This window comes from Elephantulus edwardii, unplaced genomic scaffold (assembly GCF_000299155.1).
Source record: "Elephantulus edwardii isolate Elephantulus edwardi_28Jun2011 unplaced genomic scaffold, EleEdw1.0 scaffold00028, whole genome shotgun sequence".
NCBI lineage: Eukaryota > Metazoa > Chordata > Mammalia > Macroscelidea > Macroscelididae > Elephantulus > Elephantulus edwardii.
In genome coordinates, this window is record NW_006399778.1 from 6,634,523 (window position 1) to 6,655,159 (window position 20,637).

General features: G+C 45.9%; 1 protein-coding gene across 1 annotated transcript in view; it reads left to right on the plus strand.

Moving 5' to 3' along the window:
* Positions 1-20,637, plus strand: part of MYOM3 (myomesin 3) — a 57,630-nt gene that overhangs the window by 29,559 nt on the left and 7,434 nt on the right. Inside the window, exons 20-34 of the mRNA XM_006883657.1 lie at positions 2,145-2,259; positions 3,420-3,576; positions 4,243-4,352; positions 5,674-5,718; positions 6,517-6,653; positions 12,519-12,663; positions 12,804-12,863; positions 13,218-13,285; positions 13,614-13,724; positions 15,514-15,601; positions 16,065-16,103; positions 16,326-16,434; positions 17,811-17,974; positions 18,160-18,196; positions 18,358-18,380. Of these exons, the coding sequence (XP_006883719.1) occupies positions 2,145-2,259; positions 3,420-3,576; positions 4,243-4,352; positions 5,674-5,718; positions 6,517-6,653; positions 12,519-12,663; positions 12,804-12,863; positions 13,218-13,285; positions 13,614-13,724; positions 15,514-15,601; positions 16,065-16,103; positions 16,326-16,434; positions 17,811-17,974; positions 18,160-18,196; positions 18,358-18,380 (1,408 nt within the window). The remainder of the gene's footprint in view (positions 1-2,144; positions 2,260-3,419; positions 3,577-4,242; positions 4,353-5,673; positions 5,719-6,516; positions 6,654-12,518; positions 12,664-12,803; positions 12,864-13,217; positions 13,286-13,613; positions 13,725-15,513; positions 15,602-16,064; positions 16,104-16,325; positions 16,435-17,810; positions 17,975-18,159; positions 18,197-18,357; positions 18,381-20,637) is intronic.

A 20,637-nucleotide genomic window follows, 5' to 3' on the forward strand; every position in this document is an offset into this window, starting at 1 on the left:
TTTTAGGAGTCCATTTAGCACTCTTCTCCAACACAAATCAAAGGCATCATTTTTACTTCTGCCATTCTTATTCATTGTCCAGCTGTCAGATGCACAGCAAGTGACTGAAAAGACCAAGAGGCTATTGTTCAAACAGAGCAAAGGAACAACACTACATGGAAGGATATGTAGGGGTTGGTAAAGGATGAGTCTTCAGAGAGCTTTAAGTCCTGACTCATTTCCCTCTGAGATCTATAATAACAGTACAGATAGTCTTCAAGTTACAGATTCCATTCCCAAGTCTGTCTTCATCTCATATCTGTACATAAGCCATAACAGTTAGATGTAGATGCTAACATCAGTTACTCAAATGTTTATCTTCAGACTCAAACTCATTACCATCAGTTCAGAATCTACTCACAGCAGACCTTCCAGCAGATTTTTGGAGACTCTAAGTCACATGGGAGGAGATTGCCCATCTTTCTCCCATGAAGCCACAGGTAGATTTGAACCTCCAGAGAGACACCTGTTTTGGGTTAGCAGCACAACTCGCCATAGATTATGACAATGTTATAATGTACCTTTCCATGCGTAAAAAAATTAAGAAATGGCTCCAGATACACTAAAATGTTCTTCACATACCAATACAGTAATAAGAATATTAAGAATAGTAGTAGTAAAAGAAAAATAATAAGAAGAATAGTATTATTGTTTTGATGTATGTTGCAAAGTAGCTCCCATTTGTTACTACAAAGGATTGTATGAACCTCACATGCTTATAATAACCTTCATAGGGTTTGGTTTATTAACTGTATGTGTGCAGTTGTACATTGTCAAATGTTTATAACTTAGGAACTGCTCAGACTAACAAAGAGTACAGGACATATCACATTTCTACATGTTTCACATTCATTAAAAATCCAGAGATATCTTTACTCAATTGTTAATTCTACCCCTCTCTAGGATGAAGCTGCCAGGGGACATTAATCCTTTTCTATTGCTTTAGAAGTTTCCCAAGAAGCAGGTCTTCTTCTTTAACATGAAAAATAAAATTACTTTCATTTAGGAAAAAGAAAAGGCTTCTTAAACCAGAATAAGAAGGAATAGTGAAATTCTCCGAGATCCTAGTTTTCAACTCCCTGTGGTGCGGTCAGCCAGCCCTGGATGCCTGCCCACTAAAGCAGGGCTGGACAGATGGTCACTCCACCTACCCGTGTTGGCTCAGAATTGGCCCAGACAAGGGTGGCTCTTAGGGACTTGGCATCTCTACACACGAATAGTTGGCTGTCATTTACTTACTCATTCACAAAACAATTCTTGACACCTACTTAATGCCAGGTCTGGAACATGGTCCCAGACATAAAAAGCTGAAGAAGTCACAGTGGTTGGCCTAAGAAAGATAAGGTCTGATAAGATGTACTTAAGTAACAGGCAACTACAATACAGTGTTGAAGACAGCCAGAGTTTTGGGACCTCAAAGGAGGAAGGGCGGACACTCTTCCAACACCCCTTATATTTACCCGAGCTGAGAGGCTGAGCTGAATGGTGAAGGGTGAGATGGAATTAGCCTAAGATGAAGAGAAGGGCTCTCCAAGGGCAAAGGAAGGGAGGTGGGAAACAATGCCATGAACTTGGAAAAGTTGAGGGATTCTGGAGGCATGGGGAGGAGAAGGAGATGAGACTAAAGCCTTTATTAAATCTCAAATTTTTAACTTTATCTGGAAGAGCAGTGAAAGATTTAATCAGCTTGGCCTCTTGAAGAAAATGGCAGAGGGAATGATAAATTAGAGAGGAAGATTCAATGTTGGAGTTACTGATTAGGCATGGAGAGTTTCGGAGAAAGATGCAAAGAAGGCTCCCCAGCTTAGCTCTTGGGTGATGGGATGGTTTCATTTGTTATTTGGCTAGGTTGGGGACATAGGAAGAGAGAGGGTTTCCTAGCTGACAATTGAACTTCAACATTGAGCTTCTGTTTACCTGGAGATGCTACAAGTGGAAAGGCCGTTAGAAACCTGGAGCTCAAGGCCTGGGACCCCGGAAAGCAGTGTGCTCCTTGTCTGCCCTGCTCCCGCACAGCAGTCGGACATTCCTAGATCACTGTCAGGGCCATGAAGTGGCCTCTTTGCTGATATTCAGTGCTCACTCTCAGTCTCTCCCACCCCCAGGTTTCTGACTTGGAGTCAGGGAAGAGCTATGTGTTCCAGGTCCAGGCTGTGAACTCAGCTGGCCTGGGGCAGCCATCAATGCCCACCGACCCCGTGCTCCTGGAGGACAAGCCAGGTAGGGGCAGGCAGAGTGTGCCACCACTGGCTGTGCCAGGGAGGACAGGCAGGGAGTTGGGAAATGGGTTGAAGATCTGAACAAGATCAAGACTCCAAACTTTCTGAAGACCCCTTCTCCCACCATCCAGCAATGCCTTTCCCCTCTTACTGTAATCCCCCCCAATTTATGTATGTGAGACCCTAACATATGAAACCCCCCCATTCACCTGCCCCATAGGACTTAATTGTATCCCTCATTTTTCCATATTCTAGAAGTTGGAGGCTTTACAACTCTTTCTGGATATTTAAAATACTCTCCAGCTCCATTATCAATACTTCGCCTGTTTTGCTATTCCAACTGCTGGGACCATCTCCTCCCGTTCATGCAGTGCTAGGTCCTTATGCTGCCTCTGACTTTTCCAACAAGGCTTAAAGAGAGGAATCGTGTCTCCACTTTACAGCTCATCTAGAGACCAGGCCACAGAGCTAATGTGTGACCAGATCACTGGATTCTTAGCTAGTACACATGGCCTCTTTCTGTTCTTTGAATTACTCATCCCTCTTCCAAATATATGCAGTGGACACAGCGCTGAATGAGAAAGTGAGGTTCCTGCTCTAGGGGATGCAGGTGGGGGAGGAGTCCAGTAAACGAAGCAACTAATCAAAAAGACAATTGAAGATAATGTAGTTGTTGCTGTTGTTGTTGCTGCTGTGTGCCTTTGAGTCAGAGCTTATCCATAGCTGACCCTCCAGGAGTTTTCAGAGGCAGTAAATTGCTTGGGTGGATCTTCCCCATCCTGCCATGGAGCAGCTGGTGGATTTGAAATGTGTGCCTTTAGGGTTGCAGTGCAGCTTTTTACCACTAGGCTGCCAGAGCTCCCTATAATGGTGGGTGCAATAAAAAATATAACTTGACAATATGGTTAGCTGGTGGTTACCTTGAGATGGTCAGGGCCAACTTCTCAGAGATGACATTTCAATGGACAAGGAGGTAAATCATAGGAGCTTTGGACGCTAGAGCAATAGAGGAAGGGGAGGATTGGTGGTCTTTTGTTGGGTGTTTTGGGTTTTTTTAAATCCAAGTGCCTTGAGAAGCCACTGGAGGGTTTAGACCGGGGAGGAGCATGGCCCAGTTTTCTGTTAATGAATGTCTCTCCTTTTGTTGGCTCCTGTGCTCAGATGCCCAGAAGATCTCTGTTGGTGTGGATGACGAAGGCTTTATCTACTTGGCTTTTGAAGCGCCCGAGGCCCCTGACTTTTCTGAGTTTCAGTGGTCCAAGGACTACAAGGGCCCCCCAGATCCCCAGAGAGTCAAGATTGAGGACTCAGTTGACAAGTGAGTGAGGGGAGAGGAGACACAACTTGACAGGCTCCATTACGGTCCAATGAGTTGGTAGACACTGTAGGGTCAACAGAGCAGGACATGACTAATGGATTCGAAAGGGACCACATGGCCTCTTAGAGACACAGCCGTAGAGAGGCAGGAGAGGATGCATTTAAGGGACTCAAACAGAACATTCACTTGGAGATTAGTGTCCTCCAAGCCACTGTGAGCCGTGGTGCATCCATGGATGCACTCGGGACCAAAACCTGATTTCTAGCCTGGGTTGCTAGTAATTTATTTCTGCAAGATCCTCTGGGATTGGTTTTCTTACCTGTAAAATGGGAGTTTGGAAGCAGATGATCATAAAGAATTCAGTGAAAACACCCCCTCGCCTCACTCCTGTCCCAGCAGCTCCATACTCCCCAGCTCAGTCAGCCTCCAGTCCTCAGAACAGGACAGGATAGTGCAGCTCGTGGGCAGCGCCTGTGCCAGAGATTCTAGCTCTTAGGGAGAAGGATCCAGGTTAGAGTTTCCCAGGACAGAAGGGTCAAAGGAGGAGGGCCCCAGGTTACCCAGGGTCTGAGTGTGGGGTAGAGGAACACTGGAGCCAGCACTCCAAACACCACTGCAAAGGGGAAGGATCCTCTCTCAGAGCTTCTACATGCCTCTTTCTGCTAGGTCCAAGGTCATCCTGAAAGAACCTGATATCCAGGACCTGGGGACCTACTCGGTGGTGGTCACAGATGCTGATGAAGACATCTCAGCGAGCCACATACTGACTGAGGAAGGTAACGTCCTGCTCCATGCCACCTCCCAGCAACAGACCCAGATCACAGGCCCAAACACAAAGGCCCACAGAAGCTAAGCAAAAAGGAATGAAAATGAGCAAGCAGCAATTTTCACAGAGATATGGGCCTTTACATACTCATTCATTCAGTTAATCATTTGCTCGATTACTATATATTGTGCACCAGCCATCAGATATCACCTAGGCCCTAGGGATCAACAGACTCAACAGATTCCATCCCTGCCTGGTGCCCGGCACATTCCTCTTGTCTCTCACTGCCCTACTTTTGATACCAGGTTTCTTTTGCTTTTCCTGTAGCCTAAGGGGGTAAAATCCTGTGCAGGTTTGATGATAAATTGCAAATAGCAGTTCGTCTCAGGAACGAATATCGCAGCAGAGAGAGGTGGCAACTGGCAGGCCAGAAAGTGGATGTCATGCCTAAGGGATCGCCCATGTTTGATGGAGTAAACCAAACAGAATCCATGCATCTGGCTGATGAGATGCTGTGCTGTCTCCATGGTAACTGAGGGACAGTCCTCATTCATTGCCTTCCCTGAGGACTGCAGATGAAGCCCTTTGATCTTGTTCTGAATCAGAAACCAGGTGTTTCCAGTTTCCAATTTCAGTTCCACCATTAGCTGGCTGTTTGATTTTGACTAAATCATTTCACCTCTCTTGGCCTCAGTTTCCTCATCTGTAATGAGGGATTATAATCGTTGGCTGTCCCAGTTCAAAGAGTGTTGGCATGCAGATAGAAATAAATTATTCGTATGCATACATTAAAGCCATCAAAAAAATATAGATGGTTTTCTGTTTAGGTTTTACCAGATGTTTGCCATGACCCTGGGTTCCAGGGTTTAGAAAGGAAAGCAAAGTTTGAGTTTTGGCCACGTAACACAGGTTATTCTCAGAACAGCAAACAGTCTGTCACTCCAGGGTTTATTTTAGCTATTGATGGGCCCTGAAGTGGTCTGGTTGATGCCACCTATAAAAGAGGGAACTAATGTACCCTCCCCTATATCTATGAAGTCCAAATGAGATAGTGCAGAATGTGGCAAGTGGTAGGAGGTGGGGCTTGATTAGGTCTTGAAAAGGGAGCAATGTCAGAGCACCAAGCAATAGGCCCCAGCACCTCCCTCTGGGATCCAGGGCCCGCCTTCAATGGCCAGCATCAGCCCCTGTGTAGCCAAGTGGGGAAGGAGGGATCTTATGAGCATTAGGGAGAGTCTTTCAACTCATCAGAGAACCCAAGCATGGCTCTCACGGACCTCACCACTCCAGATATTTCATTATCATTTCTTCCTTATTCATTCCCGTCTCAGAGCTGGACAAACTGAAGAAGCTGAGTCATGAGATCAGAAACCCAGGTAAGCTGCCAGCCCCACCAGGTAAGTGGCCAGCCTGGGGCCACTTCCACTGAGCCCAGTGGGATGTCTGGAAAGAGGAAAGAATCCAGAGGCAAAGGCTGAGGGAGATGGCCAGGGTTGGGACAGGATGGCAAAGACCAGAAGTCAGTGAAAAGCTCAGACAGCAGACAGGAGGGAACAAAGGAGGTGTGAGGGAGAGAAATGAGGATGTTTCTTCTTGTTACAATTATTGGCTCTTAGTTGACTTTTGGATGATCTAAACCTCTGCTAAACCTAGAGGAATAGTGTGTAAACATACTGAGCTGCTAACCAAAAGGTCTGACGTTCAAATCCACCAACAGCTCTCTAAAGAGAGACAAGCCATCTCCTCCTATAAAGATTTGCAGCCTCACAGGGTCGCTCTGAGTCAGAACCAACTTGATGGCTGTGGGTTTGGTTTGGGCTTTAAAGCTCTGCCTCCCTCCACTCACACAGGGTGGTAATCTTGGCCTCCTGCGGTGCTAAAAAAAAACCACCAAACTAACAGACAAAAAACAACCCCATGCTGAACCTCCTCGGTGAAATCAGCATCAGGAGGCAGTCCCAGTGTCGGAATCACTGGAAGTCCTCATGTGTGCGGATCCTTGAAGGAGGAAAAGCTCTGAGATGAAGTGTTCAGCGAGCATGCATGCACGGGCAGGTCTCCTCCCCTCTCTCCAAAAGCCTTGCATGTTAAAGGTGCAAACTGTGAGCTCAGAGGGAGCTGGTGAGGAGCTGAGAAGGTCACCCACCCACCCGGTCCTGTTCTGTGCCTTCCAGTGATCAAGCTGATCTCCGGCTGGAACGTGGAGGTGCTTGAGCAGGGAGAGGTGCGGCTTTGGCTGCAAGTGGAGAAGTTATCTCCTGCCGCAGAGTTGCATCTCATCTTCAACGAGAAGGAGATCTTCAGCTCACCGGTAATTGTGCACTCAGAATTTTGCTTAAGTGAAGTTTTCCGGGCCAAGAGGCAGCCTTACTGAACTGTCTTTCTCCACAGCCCAGTACCACCCCCTAGCGGGAATTAGAGACATGGCTAAGGTGCTTTGTCACCCCACCATGATGGGGATGGGGCACCCGGATTTTAGTACCAGGGTCCTTAGATGGTGAGTTAGACCCGGGTTTTAGTACCAGAGTCCTTACATGCTGGGTTAGACCTGGGTTTTAGTACTACGGTCATTTAGTGTCAGAAATATTAGTTGTTGTTATGTGCCGTCGAGTCGCCTGCGACTCATAGCGACCCTATGTACAACAGCCCTAAACTCTGCTCTATCCTGTGCCAATCGCACTGTCTCTGACACTCCTATCCGGATTATCCCAGTCACTGAATCAATCCACCTCATAGAGGGCCTTCCCCTCCTGCGCCTGCCCTCCACCCTCCCAAGCATGATGTCTTTCCCCAAGGACCGGTCTTTCCTCACAACATGTCCAAAGTATGTCAGACGGAGCCTCAGAATCCTTACCTCCAAGGAGCCACCCGGTTTAACCCTTTCCAGGACAAATCTGTTTGTTTTCCTAGCAGTCCATGGTATTCTCAATACTCTTCTCGAGCACCATAGCTCAAAGGCATCAATTCTCCTTCTTATCCTCCTTGGTCACAGTCCAAATCTCTGACGCTTAACAAGTGCTTGCAAAGACCATGGCCTGTATCAAACGCACCTTAGTCTCCAGGGAGACACCATTGCTCTTCAGTACTTTGGAGAGGTCCCTAACAGCAGACTTTCCCATGGCAATGGGCCTTTTAATCTCCTGGCTACTGGTACCAGGAGTGTTGACTGTGGAGCCAAGCAAACTAAAGCTGTGTACAATCTCAATCTCTTCATCATCCATCCTGATGCTGCCAATTAATTGGTCCAGTGGTGAGAATCTTTGTCTTCTTGACATTGAGCCTCAATCCATATTGGAGGCTGCAGTCCTTGACCCTCTGCAGCAGGTGCTTCAGGTCCCCTTCAGTTTCAGCAAGCAGGGTTGTTGATAAATCGTCCCCCAATCTTGACCCCACATTTCTCCTCATAGAGCCCAGCCTCCCAGATAATCTGTTCTGCATACAGGTTAAAAAGGTATGGAGATAGGATGCATCCCTAGCGTACACCCTTCCCAATTTTGAACCATGCAGTGTTCCCTTGCTCTGTTCTGAGGACTGCCTCCTGGTCCACGTATAGGTTTCACATTAGAACGATCCAGTGTTCTGGGATTCCCATTCTTCTCAGAGTCAGCCACAGTTTGTTATGTTCCACACAGTCAAATGTCTTTGCATAGTCAATGAAACACAGATAGACATTCCTCTGGTATTCTCTGCTTTCAGCTAAGATCCATCTAACATCAGCTACAATATCCCTCCACAACCTCTTCTAAACCCAGCCTGGACTTCTGGTAGTTCTCTGTTGATATGCTGTTCCAGTCATTTTTGGATGATCTTCAGTAAAATCTTGCCAGCAGAAAAAAATGAGATTGTTCTATAGTTTCCACACTCTGTTGGGTCACCTTTCTTTGGGATAGGAACAAATATAGATCTCTTCCAGTCAGTTGGCCAAGTGGTTGTTCTCCAGATTTCTTGGTACAACTTGGTGAGCACGTCCAGGGCAGAAAGACTCCCCAACAATTTCTCATGCCTCTTCCAACTTCTGAGTGTCCAATCAACATTCTTGTTTTATTACTATTATCAGTATAGGGAGCTCTGGTGGCCTAGCAGTAAGAAAGTTTGCTGCAATCTCAGTGTCATACAGTTCCAATCCACCAGGCACTCTGTGGGAGAATGATGGGCAATCTCCACCCATGCAATTTAATACCTCGCCTCTGAAAACTTACTGGAGGCAAGTTTGGGTAGAAGTATGGGTCGATTCCATCTCAGAGGCACACAACAACAATATTATCAATATATTAAAAACATACATAACCAGGACATTTGTCTACACCACTTTCGTATTTACAGTTGAATGGCATTGATATCTGCCGTATTGTAATGCCACTGCAACTATCCTTTTCCAAACTATATCACAGCCATTATTTAAAACTCAGTACCCCCTAAATAAAAACTTCTCTCCCCCACTTCCCTCTCATCCCTGATATGAGCTCATTATCCATATTGAGCTCAATATATATTACTAATATTTCTATTACCTTATTTCATATATTGTTGTCATTATGAGAGATCGAATAGTATTGGTCCTTTTTTTGGCTGATTTACTTCACTTTGCTTGTTTTTCACGTCTCATTCAGGACTTCATTTCTCTTTACAACCACATTTTTATACCCTATTTTGTTTATCAGCTCATCTGAAGGTTGTTTTTGCCTCTTGGCTATTGTGAGAAGTACTGCAGTGGTATAAGCAATAGGGATCTCTGGTGGCGTAATCTGTGACTTGCGATGCTGATCCAAAGGCCACACCGTGGCATAGTCTAGTGAGCACATCTAGGGCTGTGTCTGAAGGTTGATATATGACAATTGGTATTCCATCACTTCCTGAGGACTTATTTTTTTGCCAGTGTCTTCAGTACATCTTGAACTTGATCCTTCATTACTCTTTTTTGTTCTTGATTATATGCTACTTCTCAAAATAGTTCAGTCTGTCGAGAAAAATAAAATTAGATGACTCCTTCAAATCATACATCCTACTATAACTAGAAGATCTATGTATCTAATGGAAAACTAAACTTTTAAAATATCTAGAACAAACAGGTTCATCCTAGAGAGGCTGAAACCAGGTTGCTCCTTGGAGGCAAGGATTCTGAAGCTCTGTCTGACATACTTTCGGCATGTTGCAAGGAGGGATCAGTCTTTGGAGAGGGATGTCATGCTTGGGAGGGTGGTGGGACAGCGCAGGAGAGGAAGACCCTAGATGAGATGGATTGACTCAGTAACTGGTATAATTGTAGTAAGTGTGTCAGAGACAATAAGATTGGCACAGGATAGAGCAGGGTATAGGGCTTGTTGTACATAGTGTCACTATGAGTCACAAGTGACTCAATGGCACATAACATCGTCAACAACAACAACTCTTTTTCTAAAGTCCTTAGGGATTGCAATAAACTGCCAGCTAGTTTGAGGACCACAGCCCCCCAAGACTCACACCAAATTCAAAGCAACTGACTGGAACAAGATCATTGCAAAAGACAAAGGATCAGAATGCAGACATTTTTCACAATGCTGCTTTGTATTTTTCAAAGTCCTACAAATTGATAAGAAAAGAAACAAAAATATGAGTCAAAGATTAATCCACATGCTTCCCTAAGCGACTTGGAAACACACCTTGGTTGCTGTCTGTCCACAACCAAGTCTTTAGTCTGGCATAGCCATTTTGGAAAACAATTTAGCATCAAATAGTAAAAGGAGTTCTGGTGACCTGGTGGGTCGGGAGTGGCCCTGCCAACACGAAGGCAGGCACGTTTAATCCACCAGCTGCTCTGTGGGAGAATAACAGGCAATGTCCTCCTGTGTGGTGCATAGCTTCTCAAAATCCACTACAGGGTCAGCTATGAGTCAATTCTGACTCAATGGAGAAGAGTTTCTGAGTGAGTAAAGCCAAATTTCATGTACTCTATTCAGCCAATTTCACATCAGTCAGCTGCCCTAGGAGAACTTTTAAACAGGAATTCCAGTATGTTCCTGTCTAACAGCAAGACAAGAAGAGAAGCAATACAAATGGCAGCCTTAGGTGAATGGATAATTAAATGATGGTATAAAGTTGTATGATAGGATATTATACTACAAGTAAAAGTGAATGAATTGCAACTGTACATTTGAACATGTTTTCAAGCATAATAGTATGGTCCTATTTCACATACATTTTTAAAAATGTGGGAAACAATCTAGTGGATTGAGAAGTTATGGTACATTCGCATGATGGAATACTACACAGCACGCAGGAGCGATGATGTTGTAAATTACTACTTAACTTAGAAAAGACTGGAGTGCATTATGCTAAGTGAACTAATCCAGTCTCATAAGGACAAATACTGTATAAGACCATTATTGTAGAACGAGTATAAGGATTCAAGTGCGGCGAGGGTGAGAGCCGAGTGGTGAGGATGGAGGGTAAGGGGGGACATTAATGATAGGCTCGCACAATTTGATAGGTGGAGGGAGGGTGGGGTGAAGGAAATGGGAAAGATCCAGTGTGAAATGCAATGTATGCAAACTTTGTAAATAAACCAGCATAGATTAAAAAATTTTTAAAAAGATGTGGGAAGCAATACATCTATTGTTTATGGATACATGTATTTAAAGTGAAAGCATGAAAACATGAACTGAGTCTACATTAAGAGTAGTTATTCTAAAAATGGAGACAAGGGAACAGAAGAGGAGGGAGGGAGAATGAAGGCTTTACTTTTATCAAAGATGCTTTCTTTCTCAAAAAGAAATCTGAGGTATGTAAGACAAAAGTAAATGAATGTTAATTCTCAGTAGCAAGTGTACAGGCTTTTTCAGATTACCCTTTATAATATTTTAATGCAACATATATTTTTATAGCATATTCTTCCCATTTAGTTTTTTTCCCATTCATTTATTGTTGCACATTTTCCTCCCTGCCCACCCCTCCCCCCAGTTTGCTTTTATCTTTGAAAAGAAAAAAAATGTTTTTCATTGTTATGCAATCCTCCCCCCACCAAGTGCACGGTCCACTTTACTATGCATTTCTTTTTCTGGAATCTTGTCATGAAAATATTACCTAATCATATATTCCTTTTAAAGTTTTCTCCCTCATCTGTTTCAATGCAGTATACATTATTTATCCCATCTTTCTCAGTCTTCCCCCAACCACGATGTCAGTCCCGTTTTACAACAGTGGTACTACACAGTATTTGTCTTTTTGTGACAGATATTTCACTCTGCATAATGTCTAGGGTCACCCATTTTGTATAATAATCCATCAGTTCCTTGGTTTTCAATGCAGCATAGTATTCCATTGTGTGACTATACCACAGCTTCCCTATCCATTGGTTTGTTGATGGGCACTTGGGTTGTTTCCAACTCCTTGCTATTGTGAACAAAGCTGCAATAAACATGGGTGTGCATATATCTGCTTGGGTGGCAGTTCTGGTTTCTTCAGGATCTAGTCCCTAGTAGTGGAATTGCTGGGTCAAATGATATTTCTATTTCCAACTTTTTGAGAAAGCACCATACAGCCTTCCATAGTGGTTGCACCATTTTACACTCCCACCAACAGTGAGTGAATAAGGATTCCAGTTTCTCCACAACCTCACCAGCATTTGTTGTTTGCTGCTCTGTTGAATTTTGCTATTCTTCCTGGGGTGAGATGATAGCTCATAGTTGTTTTTATTTGCATCTCTCTTAAAGCTACGGATTTTGAACACTTCTTTATGTGTTTCTTTACCATCTGAATGTCTTCTTCGGTGAAGTGTCTGTTCATACCTTGTGCTCATTTTTCAATTGGGTTGTATCTGTTCATATCCTGTGCCCATTTTTCAATTGGGTTGTTTATCTTGTTGTAGCTATCCTTTATATTTTTATGAGCCTTTTTCCTACTTCATTTTAACAAAAGAAGACATACTGCAAAGTATGGCACAGTAGAAATTGGTCGTATTATTATTAATAGTAAGTAGTATCAAGTGCTCCTGCCTTTGCCTATCTGGTATGTGCAGGGACTGGGTGTTGAACCACAGGCTATGTGAGTGGAGGGTTACTAAGGTCCCTTCCTAGTCTCTGAAGACGAATAGCTCCGGACAACCTCCGGTTCACCTACATACTGATTTGTGCTCCTATGGCACAAGTTTCCCAGAAATAGGAAAACTGCAAAGACAATTCTGGGTGTTTCTTCTCCCCAGAATCGCAAAATCACTTTTGACCGAGAGAAGGGCCTGGTCGAGGTGATCATCCAGGTTCTGTCTGAAGAGGACAAAGGATCCTACACTGCTCAGCTCCAAGATGGAAAAGCCAAAAACCAGATCACTCTGGCCCTGGTGGATGACGGTCAGCCCACCCTGCCCACCTGCCCGGCACCTGGCTGTGTGTTCTCAGCTCTGGGGGCTGCTGAGCACAAGGCCTTGGTCTCCTGTTGTACCCCCTGCGCTGTTCTTGCCTCATGCCCGTTCCTCCCTATGTGTTCACAGATTTTGACAAACTTCTGAGGAAGGCAGATGCTAAGAGAAGAGACTGGAAGAGAAAACAGGGTAAGAGCTGCAGGGATGAAGGTCAGTGGTCAGCGGAGGAAAATTGCTTAATGAGTCCCCTGCTGAGGTGTCCCTGCAATTCACCCAGCTGTCCCCATGCAGCACTTGCCGGACACTGGGAGTTAATGCCTCCTTACATTTTGCCCCCTAGGCCTTTGTCTCATCTTAATCATCCCTTCCCTACCTCACCCTCGCCCCGTCCCCCAGCCCCCGTGGGAGCCACAAATAAGGATCACTAGGCATTAGCCACGCCTCCTCTTCCCACTGGTTCCCTACATCTTGCCACCAGGTGGCACTCTGTCCAAGCTTGGCGCTCTGACCTGGTAAGTGGATGCTTCCGTTTTATACTCACAGGTCCATATTTTGAGGAGTTTTTGCAATGGAAAGTCACCGAGGACTGCCAAGTGCTGCTGACGTGCAAGGCAAATCTAAGCCCCTGCCTCCAGTCCCGAACCCTAGGCCTGTTGGAGCAAGATCTGTGGCTAGTCCTTAAACCCCACCATGGCTATCCCTGCCCCATCCCCCAAATTCCACACCTGGGCTTTGAGTAATCCCCAGGAAGTAGCCCCAAGAGATTGTGTCTTTGACCCCAAAAAAGGGAAGCCACTACTTGATGGGACCCTGGGTTTAGAATTACTATATTGGGGCAGCTACGGGCTAGCTCTCCCAGCTGATATTAGGGGGCACAGTGTTTGCTAAAAAAAGTCTAATGAGAAAGTTTGATAGACTCTCATTGCCCACCTTGACCAGGTGACCAACACCAAGAAGGAGACTTGCTTCCAGTGGTTCTTCCAGAAGAGCGCGCTGCCAGCCGGTCAATATGACGAGCAAACAGGGGCAGGGCTGCTCCTCATCAAAGAGGTCAGTGCATCCCATGCTCACACACTCCAGCTGCCAGCAGGTCAGCACGGGGTAGGACAGGGTGGGGCAGTCAGGACTCACCTCCGATTCAGAATTCCAAGACGAGCCAAAAACCTCTGTGTTGTGTGAGTTAAAACCAACCCATAGCTGACCCTCCAGCAGGTTTTCAGAGGCAGTTAATCACAGGGAGGAAGGAGATTGTCCATTTTTCTTCTGTGGAGCAGCTGGTGACCTCAAACCACGTACCTTCAGAATTGCAACTCAGTTTATTGCCAGTAGGCCACCAAAGCCTCTGTAGTCAAGATAAATTATATTTTCATTCAGTATCTGAAAAATTCTGACATACACCTCCTTGGCCCCCCAAATCCACAAAGAACAAAACTCCAACATTAGTAACAAAGACAGAATTAGTATTACTTCTTTTTCCTTTCGTCTTGGGCTCCATATGGCTTCTCACAGAGCTTAAGTCCTGATCTTGACACCAAGTCTGTGTGTGGCCTCGGGTGGTCACTGTCCCTCGCTGCTTTCAGTTTTCATCTGTAACAGGAGCAGATCTGAGGGAGCTTGCTCTAAGATTCCTCCCTGGCCGACACTCTCATGCATGTCATAAAGGATGCCACCATGTCTGGCGGTCAGTCTAGGACAAAGAAGGGCCTGGAACCCAATTCTTCCCCCATAGGCTTTGGAAGAGGATGAGACTAGATCAGAGATAAACACAAGATTTACTCTCAAACAAAGGCATTGACACTGCTGCTCATTTCTGAATACCAAGAGGCCAAGAGCAAGTGTTGGTTTGCTGACTAAAAAGAAAATACTGATTTCGGGTTTCCTCCCTGTATCCTGGCCTGGGGGATGTTAAGTCAATGTTCCCCCACTGTGGAGGCCCAGCACAAGGAGGTGCTTAAAACACCTTGGCAGGTGGATGAGTCTTGTTATAATCATTTCTCCCCTTGACACAGAACTTTCTGGGTTCCAAAGAGTTACCACTACTAACCCTCACAGCACATTGGCAGGGCGAGGATTATGTCATCATTGAGTAAATTAAGGTGCAGAGAGTTTAACTGCAAAGACGAAGTTAGAGATCTACATCAGAAATCATTCCTATCATCCACACTGGGTTTGGTTAAGACTTTGGAATCCTTGCTGGGCAGGGGAGACTAGGAGAGAGCTCAGCCTCCAGGCGAAGAGTTGTCTGATTTGGGTTGTGATCAGGGTAGGCGAGATCCTTTAAGGATACTGGGAGGCAAATACTGATGCTTGTAGGGAGTTTTAAAATGACCTCCAGGTTTTATTTCAAAAGCACAACCCAAGGTTTTGCTTTGCAGAGTGCCAGATCAGATTTCACCCGACAAGCAATATTCCAGAAAGGACTTCTTTGTCCTGTATGAAAGAAAACACGCATTCTTCTGAGAAAGAGCAGTGGCTGTCCTCCTTCCAGGGCCCAGGACAGGACAGCTCAGGCAGAGCCTATGTCCTGTTCAGAGGAGTTGGCGAGGAGGGCTCCCATGCTGGTGAGAAACAGCCAGCTGAAATCCACACAAGGACATCTATTTCTGCTCTCACTAATGCCCAACTCTAGGCCTAAGTCCAGGACAAGGCCCACAGCTTGTCAAAGGGCCCTAGAACTGGAAGTAGCCTCAGAATACATCCAACCCAGCCCCTTCTCATCACAGTGGGGAAACTGAGGCCCAGAGGATCTCAGAGAGTTGAGCTCAGGCCTGGGGGCTTGCTGTCTGTCACTCTTTCAAGAGCTCACACTGATGCTGCCATCTCTCCTCCTTCGTTCCAGATGTCCAAAGAGAACAAAGGCCTTTACAGAGCAGTGGTTTCTGACAGTCGAGGGGAAGATGACACCATTCTGGAACTCTCAGGTGAAGGTCGGTGTTGGTGTTAGAGATGGACAAAAAGGGCACCTACCAGAACAGGAGGGTCTTGTGTCCCATGGGGTAAAACGTGTACAATCCTTGTGCCACATGGGGAAACTTAGTCACAGAGCGGGTAAATGACTTTTCCAGGTCTGCACAGCTAGTGATGGGAGCCTGGTCGGTGTGACTCAGACCCAGGTTCATTGCATGTAGCACAGGAAGCCCAAACATGGGGCTGCAGAGCCGGTGTTCAGTCCATGGTGGGTCCTGGCTCCTTATCGGGCTGCTCAGCTCGGCTCTGGGCATTGTTGAGGTTGAGCTAACTAGCCTCCATCCATGGTGTCTGCTGTGCTCCAGGACTCCACTAGACTATAAGTCAGCTTACAGAGTGACAGGACCCCATGCCCAAGAGTGAGTGGCATGTGAGTCACTGAGGGAGTCCTATACCAGCTGACTGTTCTCTGTCTCCTTCCAGCTCTGGATGCTGTCTTCACTGAGCTGGGCAGGATTAGTGGTAAGCAAACCTGCCTCTTTGCCCATCCCTGTTCAGATACCAAATGGCTTCAGGGAGGCCACCAATCAGTTTGAGCTACCAGGGGATGGAGAAGTTCCTGTCTTTTCACAACACTGAATTCTCCCCATTCCACCCTCCAGAGCAGGGGTGAGTGGGTTGGCACTAAAATATACTGCAAAGAGAGCCTGGAAGAAGAATTACCCATCTCCTCTACCTCCCTAGCCCTCTCTGCAGCACCCTTGAAAATCCAGGGAACTGAAGAGGGAATCCGGATCTTCAGCAAGGTCAAGTACTACAATGTGGACTATATGAAAACTACCTGGTTCCACAAGTAGGTCTTTTACTTCTCCTGAAGCTCTAGTCAGTTCAAGGGGCCAGCACCTACCCAGAGAGGAGGTCTCCTCTCCCCTTGCCCAAGGGGTTGGTGTAGATGAGAGTTTACCACTGGCCTTGCTATTTACAGGAGTGAGAGATAGGGAACAACTGTCAAAGGCATAGAAGGGCCTGGCCTGAGGTCCCACAGGGAAGATAGGAACCTAGAGATTATTGATGTTGTATGCCATCAAGCTGGAACTGACCCTTAGCTGATTCTCCAGCAGGTTTTCAGAGGCAGTAAATAGCATAGGAGGAGACTGCCAGTTCTCCTGCAGAGCATCTTGTGGATTTGAACCACATGTTTTTGAGATTGCAGCACAGTTTCTTACCACTAGGCCACCAGAGGACCATTTACCTAGAATATCCATGACCACAGCAAGACCATTATCTCAGGGTAATACATCTGAGAACTGTGGGAGGGAGAAATAAAAGAATAAAGAGAATAAGGTGATTGGGTGGATCATGGTGCCCTGCTGGGTCACTTTAACCTTAGTGAATTCGGGTAGCCAGACATTTCTGCTCAGAAGAAAGATGTAGGCAAAAGGGATGTGTGAGGCTGAGAACTCACTAAAGTCCATGGCTTGAAGCCAAGTTACATAAGGGATCCACAGAAATGTAAGAACAGAAATTCAGACAATAACTGAGTAACCTCAGATAGTTTGGGAGCCATTTTCCTAGAGTATGGAATCATGGGCATGTGAAGCAGCTATTACTGCACCTGTTGTATGAAGATGTTTAGAACGGCTTGGTCACGTTGTTAAATGAGGGAGTGAAGACCAGTTTGAATTCCAGGAAGTAGACCTTTATAACTAGAGTTTCTCAGTCTTGTGACTTAGCCCAGATGTGATACTTCTTTTACACAGTGCAGAGCATGGTCCAGGTGCCTTAAGGAATGAAGCTTAAGGAGCAAAATGAAGGAGTTTAACCTTAGATGGTTGGAAGATATAATTGTGGGAAGAAACTCCAGCAGGGCTTATGATGAAATAAGTTAAGAGGTGGGGAAGCGCCTCCTATGAGTACGAGAGGTGGTAGACACTAACCTGAAGCAATGTTTCCTCAGTGGCCCACTTGCAAGACACCTCACAGTAACAAACTCGGTGCTAGCACATAGTTAATGGACCACAAGTTTTAATATATTAATGAGTAGTTAAATGAATGAATAAAAGAATATATATATCAAGTACTTGGTAGATGGTGACCACCTTCAGCTCAGGTGTCTGGGGGGGAAAAACACCCCTTAGAGAGAAGTTAGGGGCAACAGGTGTCTGAACCCATGCAGACAGCCAGCTTTGGGGGTGAATCATTTTAACCACCCTTTGCCCTCCAATTCAGAGAGAAACGTCTGGAAAGTGGTGACAGGATGAGGACTGGCACCACCTTGGATGAGATCTGGCTCCACATCCTAGACCCTAAAGACTCAGACAAGGGCAAATACTCCCTGGAAATAGCTGCTGGCAAGGAAGTCCGGCAGCTCTCAGTTGACCTCTCAGGACAAGGTGAGCTTTCTACCTGTCTGTCCAGAAGAAAGTAGGGTACAAATTCCACAGTTGTTTTGAGGACTCCCATCTCCCTAACTGATTATAGCACCACTCGAAATGCATATGAAAGGGTAGAGGAGAGAAGGGAGTTGGAACAGTGCTCACATGGGCAGAACCACTGACCTACCCCCTCCTCCTTTCAGCTTTTGATGACGCACTGGCTGAGCACCAGCGCCTGAAGTAAGTTTTCCTCTGGTTCTCATGTCCCTCATGGGATCTGGGGGTGTGTCATGGCCTTTGCAGAATAACTCTTCCTGGGAGCTCCACCTTTCTCTCCCCACCACCCATGCTTAAAGATGGCCCTTTAACAAATGGAACATTTTCACATTTCTGTTTTTCAGAGCCGCAGCCATCATAGAGAAGAGTAAGTTCACCAATGTTTTTGTTTTCTTATTTCTGGGCTTGAGCAGCTGAAGTATCTATCAGGTTCCCAGTGGGCCTAATCCATGGTCCTAAGTCCCACTGGAACTGTTCCAGGAGATATGGGTGGAGCAGGGTGAAGGCAGAAGGTAAGGAATATGAAGATTGGTTGAGATAATGGAAATGCCCAGGTGGGCCTACTGCCCAACAGATGTACCAGCAACATTGGTGAGGCCCCAAAAGCAAGAGATGACGAGAAAGGGGTGAGGCAGCCCTTCCCCAGTGATACATGGAGATGGGGAGAACTAATTCTTGGGCACTAGAGCCTCTAATCCAGGATGTAGTCCTAAATCCGTAAGGATAGGCCATGACCTCTGAGTGCCCCCTGGTCTGCACATTTGAGAACTCCCTATTCAGTGTTCTTCCTTGGCCATTTCAATGCACACACATGCCTCAGCCTCAGGGAGCAGCTATTACTTCACATGTTCTATGAAGCCAAATGTCATTTGAGTCTGGCCTTCTGGTCTCACTAAGCCACAGACATTTTGGTGAGGAGGAGACTTCTAGTCACAGAACAAAGCAGCCCAGCAACGTGGCGGGAAGAAAAGGACTGAAAGACTAAAGAAACAGACAAGAGATCAACTGAAAATGCTGCATTGTTAGGGGCCACCTACAGCCATTCTCCATCTGTCCATGGAGACGTATATATTCCTATGATGCTAAATGGGTTTTAACAGAGCTTCTGGTGGCTTTGTGCTGTGAGAAATTGTGCTGCCAATGCAAAGGTGCGCAGTTCAAGTCCATCAACTGCTCTATCAAAAAAAAATGGGCACTTTCCTCCTGTGCGATTTACTGCCTCTGAAAATTTGCTGGAGTGTCAGCTATGAGTCAGTTCCAACTCAATGGCACACAACAACAACAACTGGACTAAGACAAGGAGCTCTGATGATCTAGTGGATAAAGAGTTGTGCTGCCAGCTCTGAGGCATATGGTTTGAATCCACCAGCTCACGAGAAGAATGGGAAGTCTCCTCTCATGCAATTTACAGCCTCTGAAAACCCACTGGAGTAAGCTTTGACTTGGTTTTGACTTGACAGCATGTAACAATAACAGACCAAGATGGACTATAAAAAAAGGATTTGTGAACCACTTCTAAAAATCAGCCAATGAAAACCCTACAAGTCGCATTGGCCTAAGCCACAATCCATTGTGAGGATGGCACAGGGCAAAGCCATATTTCACTCTGTTGTGCATGAGTCCCCATGAGTAAAGGACCAACCCGACAGCAGCTAGCAACAACAGCAGATTCACCCTGTGTGACATCCTAGTTTCAGGTATCCTCACATGACAGGAAGTACTGGCCTTGGCATTCTTAATTGGAATTTTGAAAGAGGCAATTGACAGGTCTAAATGGCCACGTACTCAGAAGGCCTTGCTTAATGGAAAGAGCACCCCCTAGAGACCAGCCTCAGACTGCCCATGGGCTTGGAGTACCAGCAGCTCCAAGAGGTTCCTGTGCTGGCCACCCCATCAGTCTATCCAGATACTGGGTAAAGATAGACCTGAAATTCTGTGCCCTGGGCAGGATGCCCCAAACCAGGGCCCTAACAAAGGGAAGTTGAATTCACCAACACACGGTTGCTGGAGTTATGGATTCTAAATCAAGGAATGTGGATCGTCTCACCTCTGCTGGGGTACACACTGTCCACTTCTGGGTCCTTCCCCACCCAGTTCCGGATCCTGCTCCCCTTATGTTCACTGACAGTCAGCCTTGAGATCTTTGCATTTCCCTAATCCTTGATTTAGAGATGGTGCTGACCACTTCGTTCTATTCCTTCAGGCTCTTTTGCACTGTACGTTTATTGGCTTTCCACTCAGTAAATTAAAACCACATTCTTGTCCTGCCCCAACCACATGGCCATCAGGACCCTCCCTTGATCAGAGTCAAGTGTCACAAAAGGGACCCTCCTTCCTTGAGCTTCATCTCACACCCATTGTGCGTGGGCTTTTGCTAGTTTAATCCTCAGAGAAATCTATCTGGCCTTTCTCGGTTCTCACTTAGCCTTTAAGAACCACCAGTCATGATGGTCTTGCAGCCAGGATAGGACCACAGTTGTAGTGAGGTGAGGCATCTGACCTGCTCCAACTTCACAAGCTGGTCACCATCAGCATTGGCCCAAAGATGAATCCTAGGAAGCAGAGGTCAGACATACCACCTTTCTCTAACCTTTTAGCCACCACTGGCACCAGCTATTCATTCC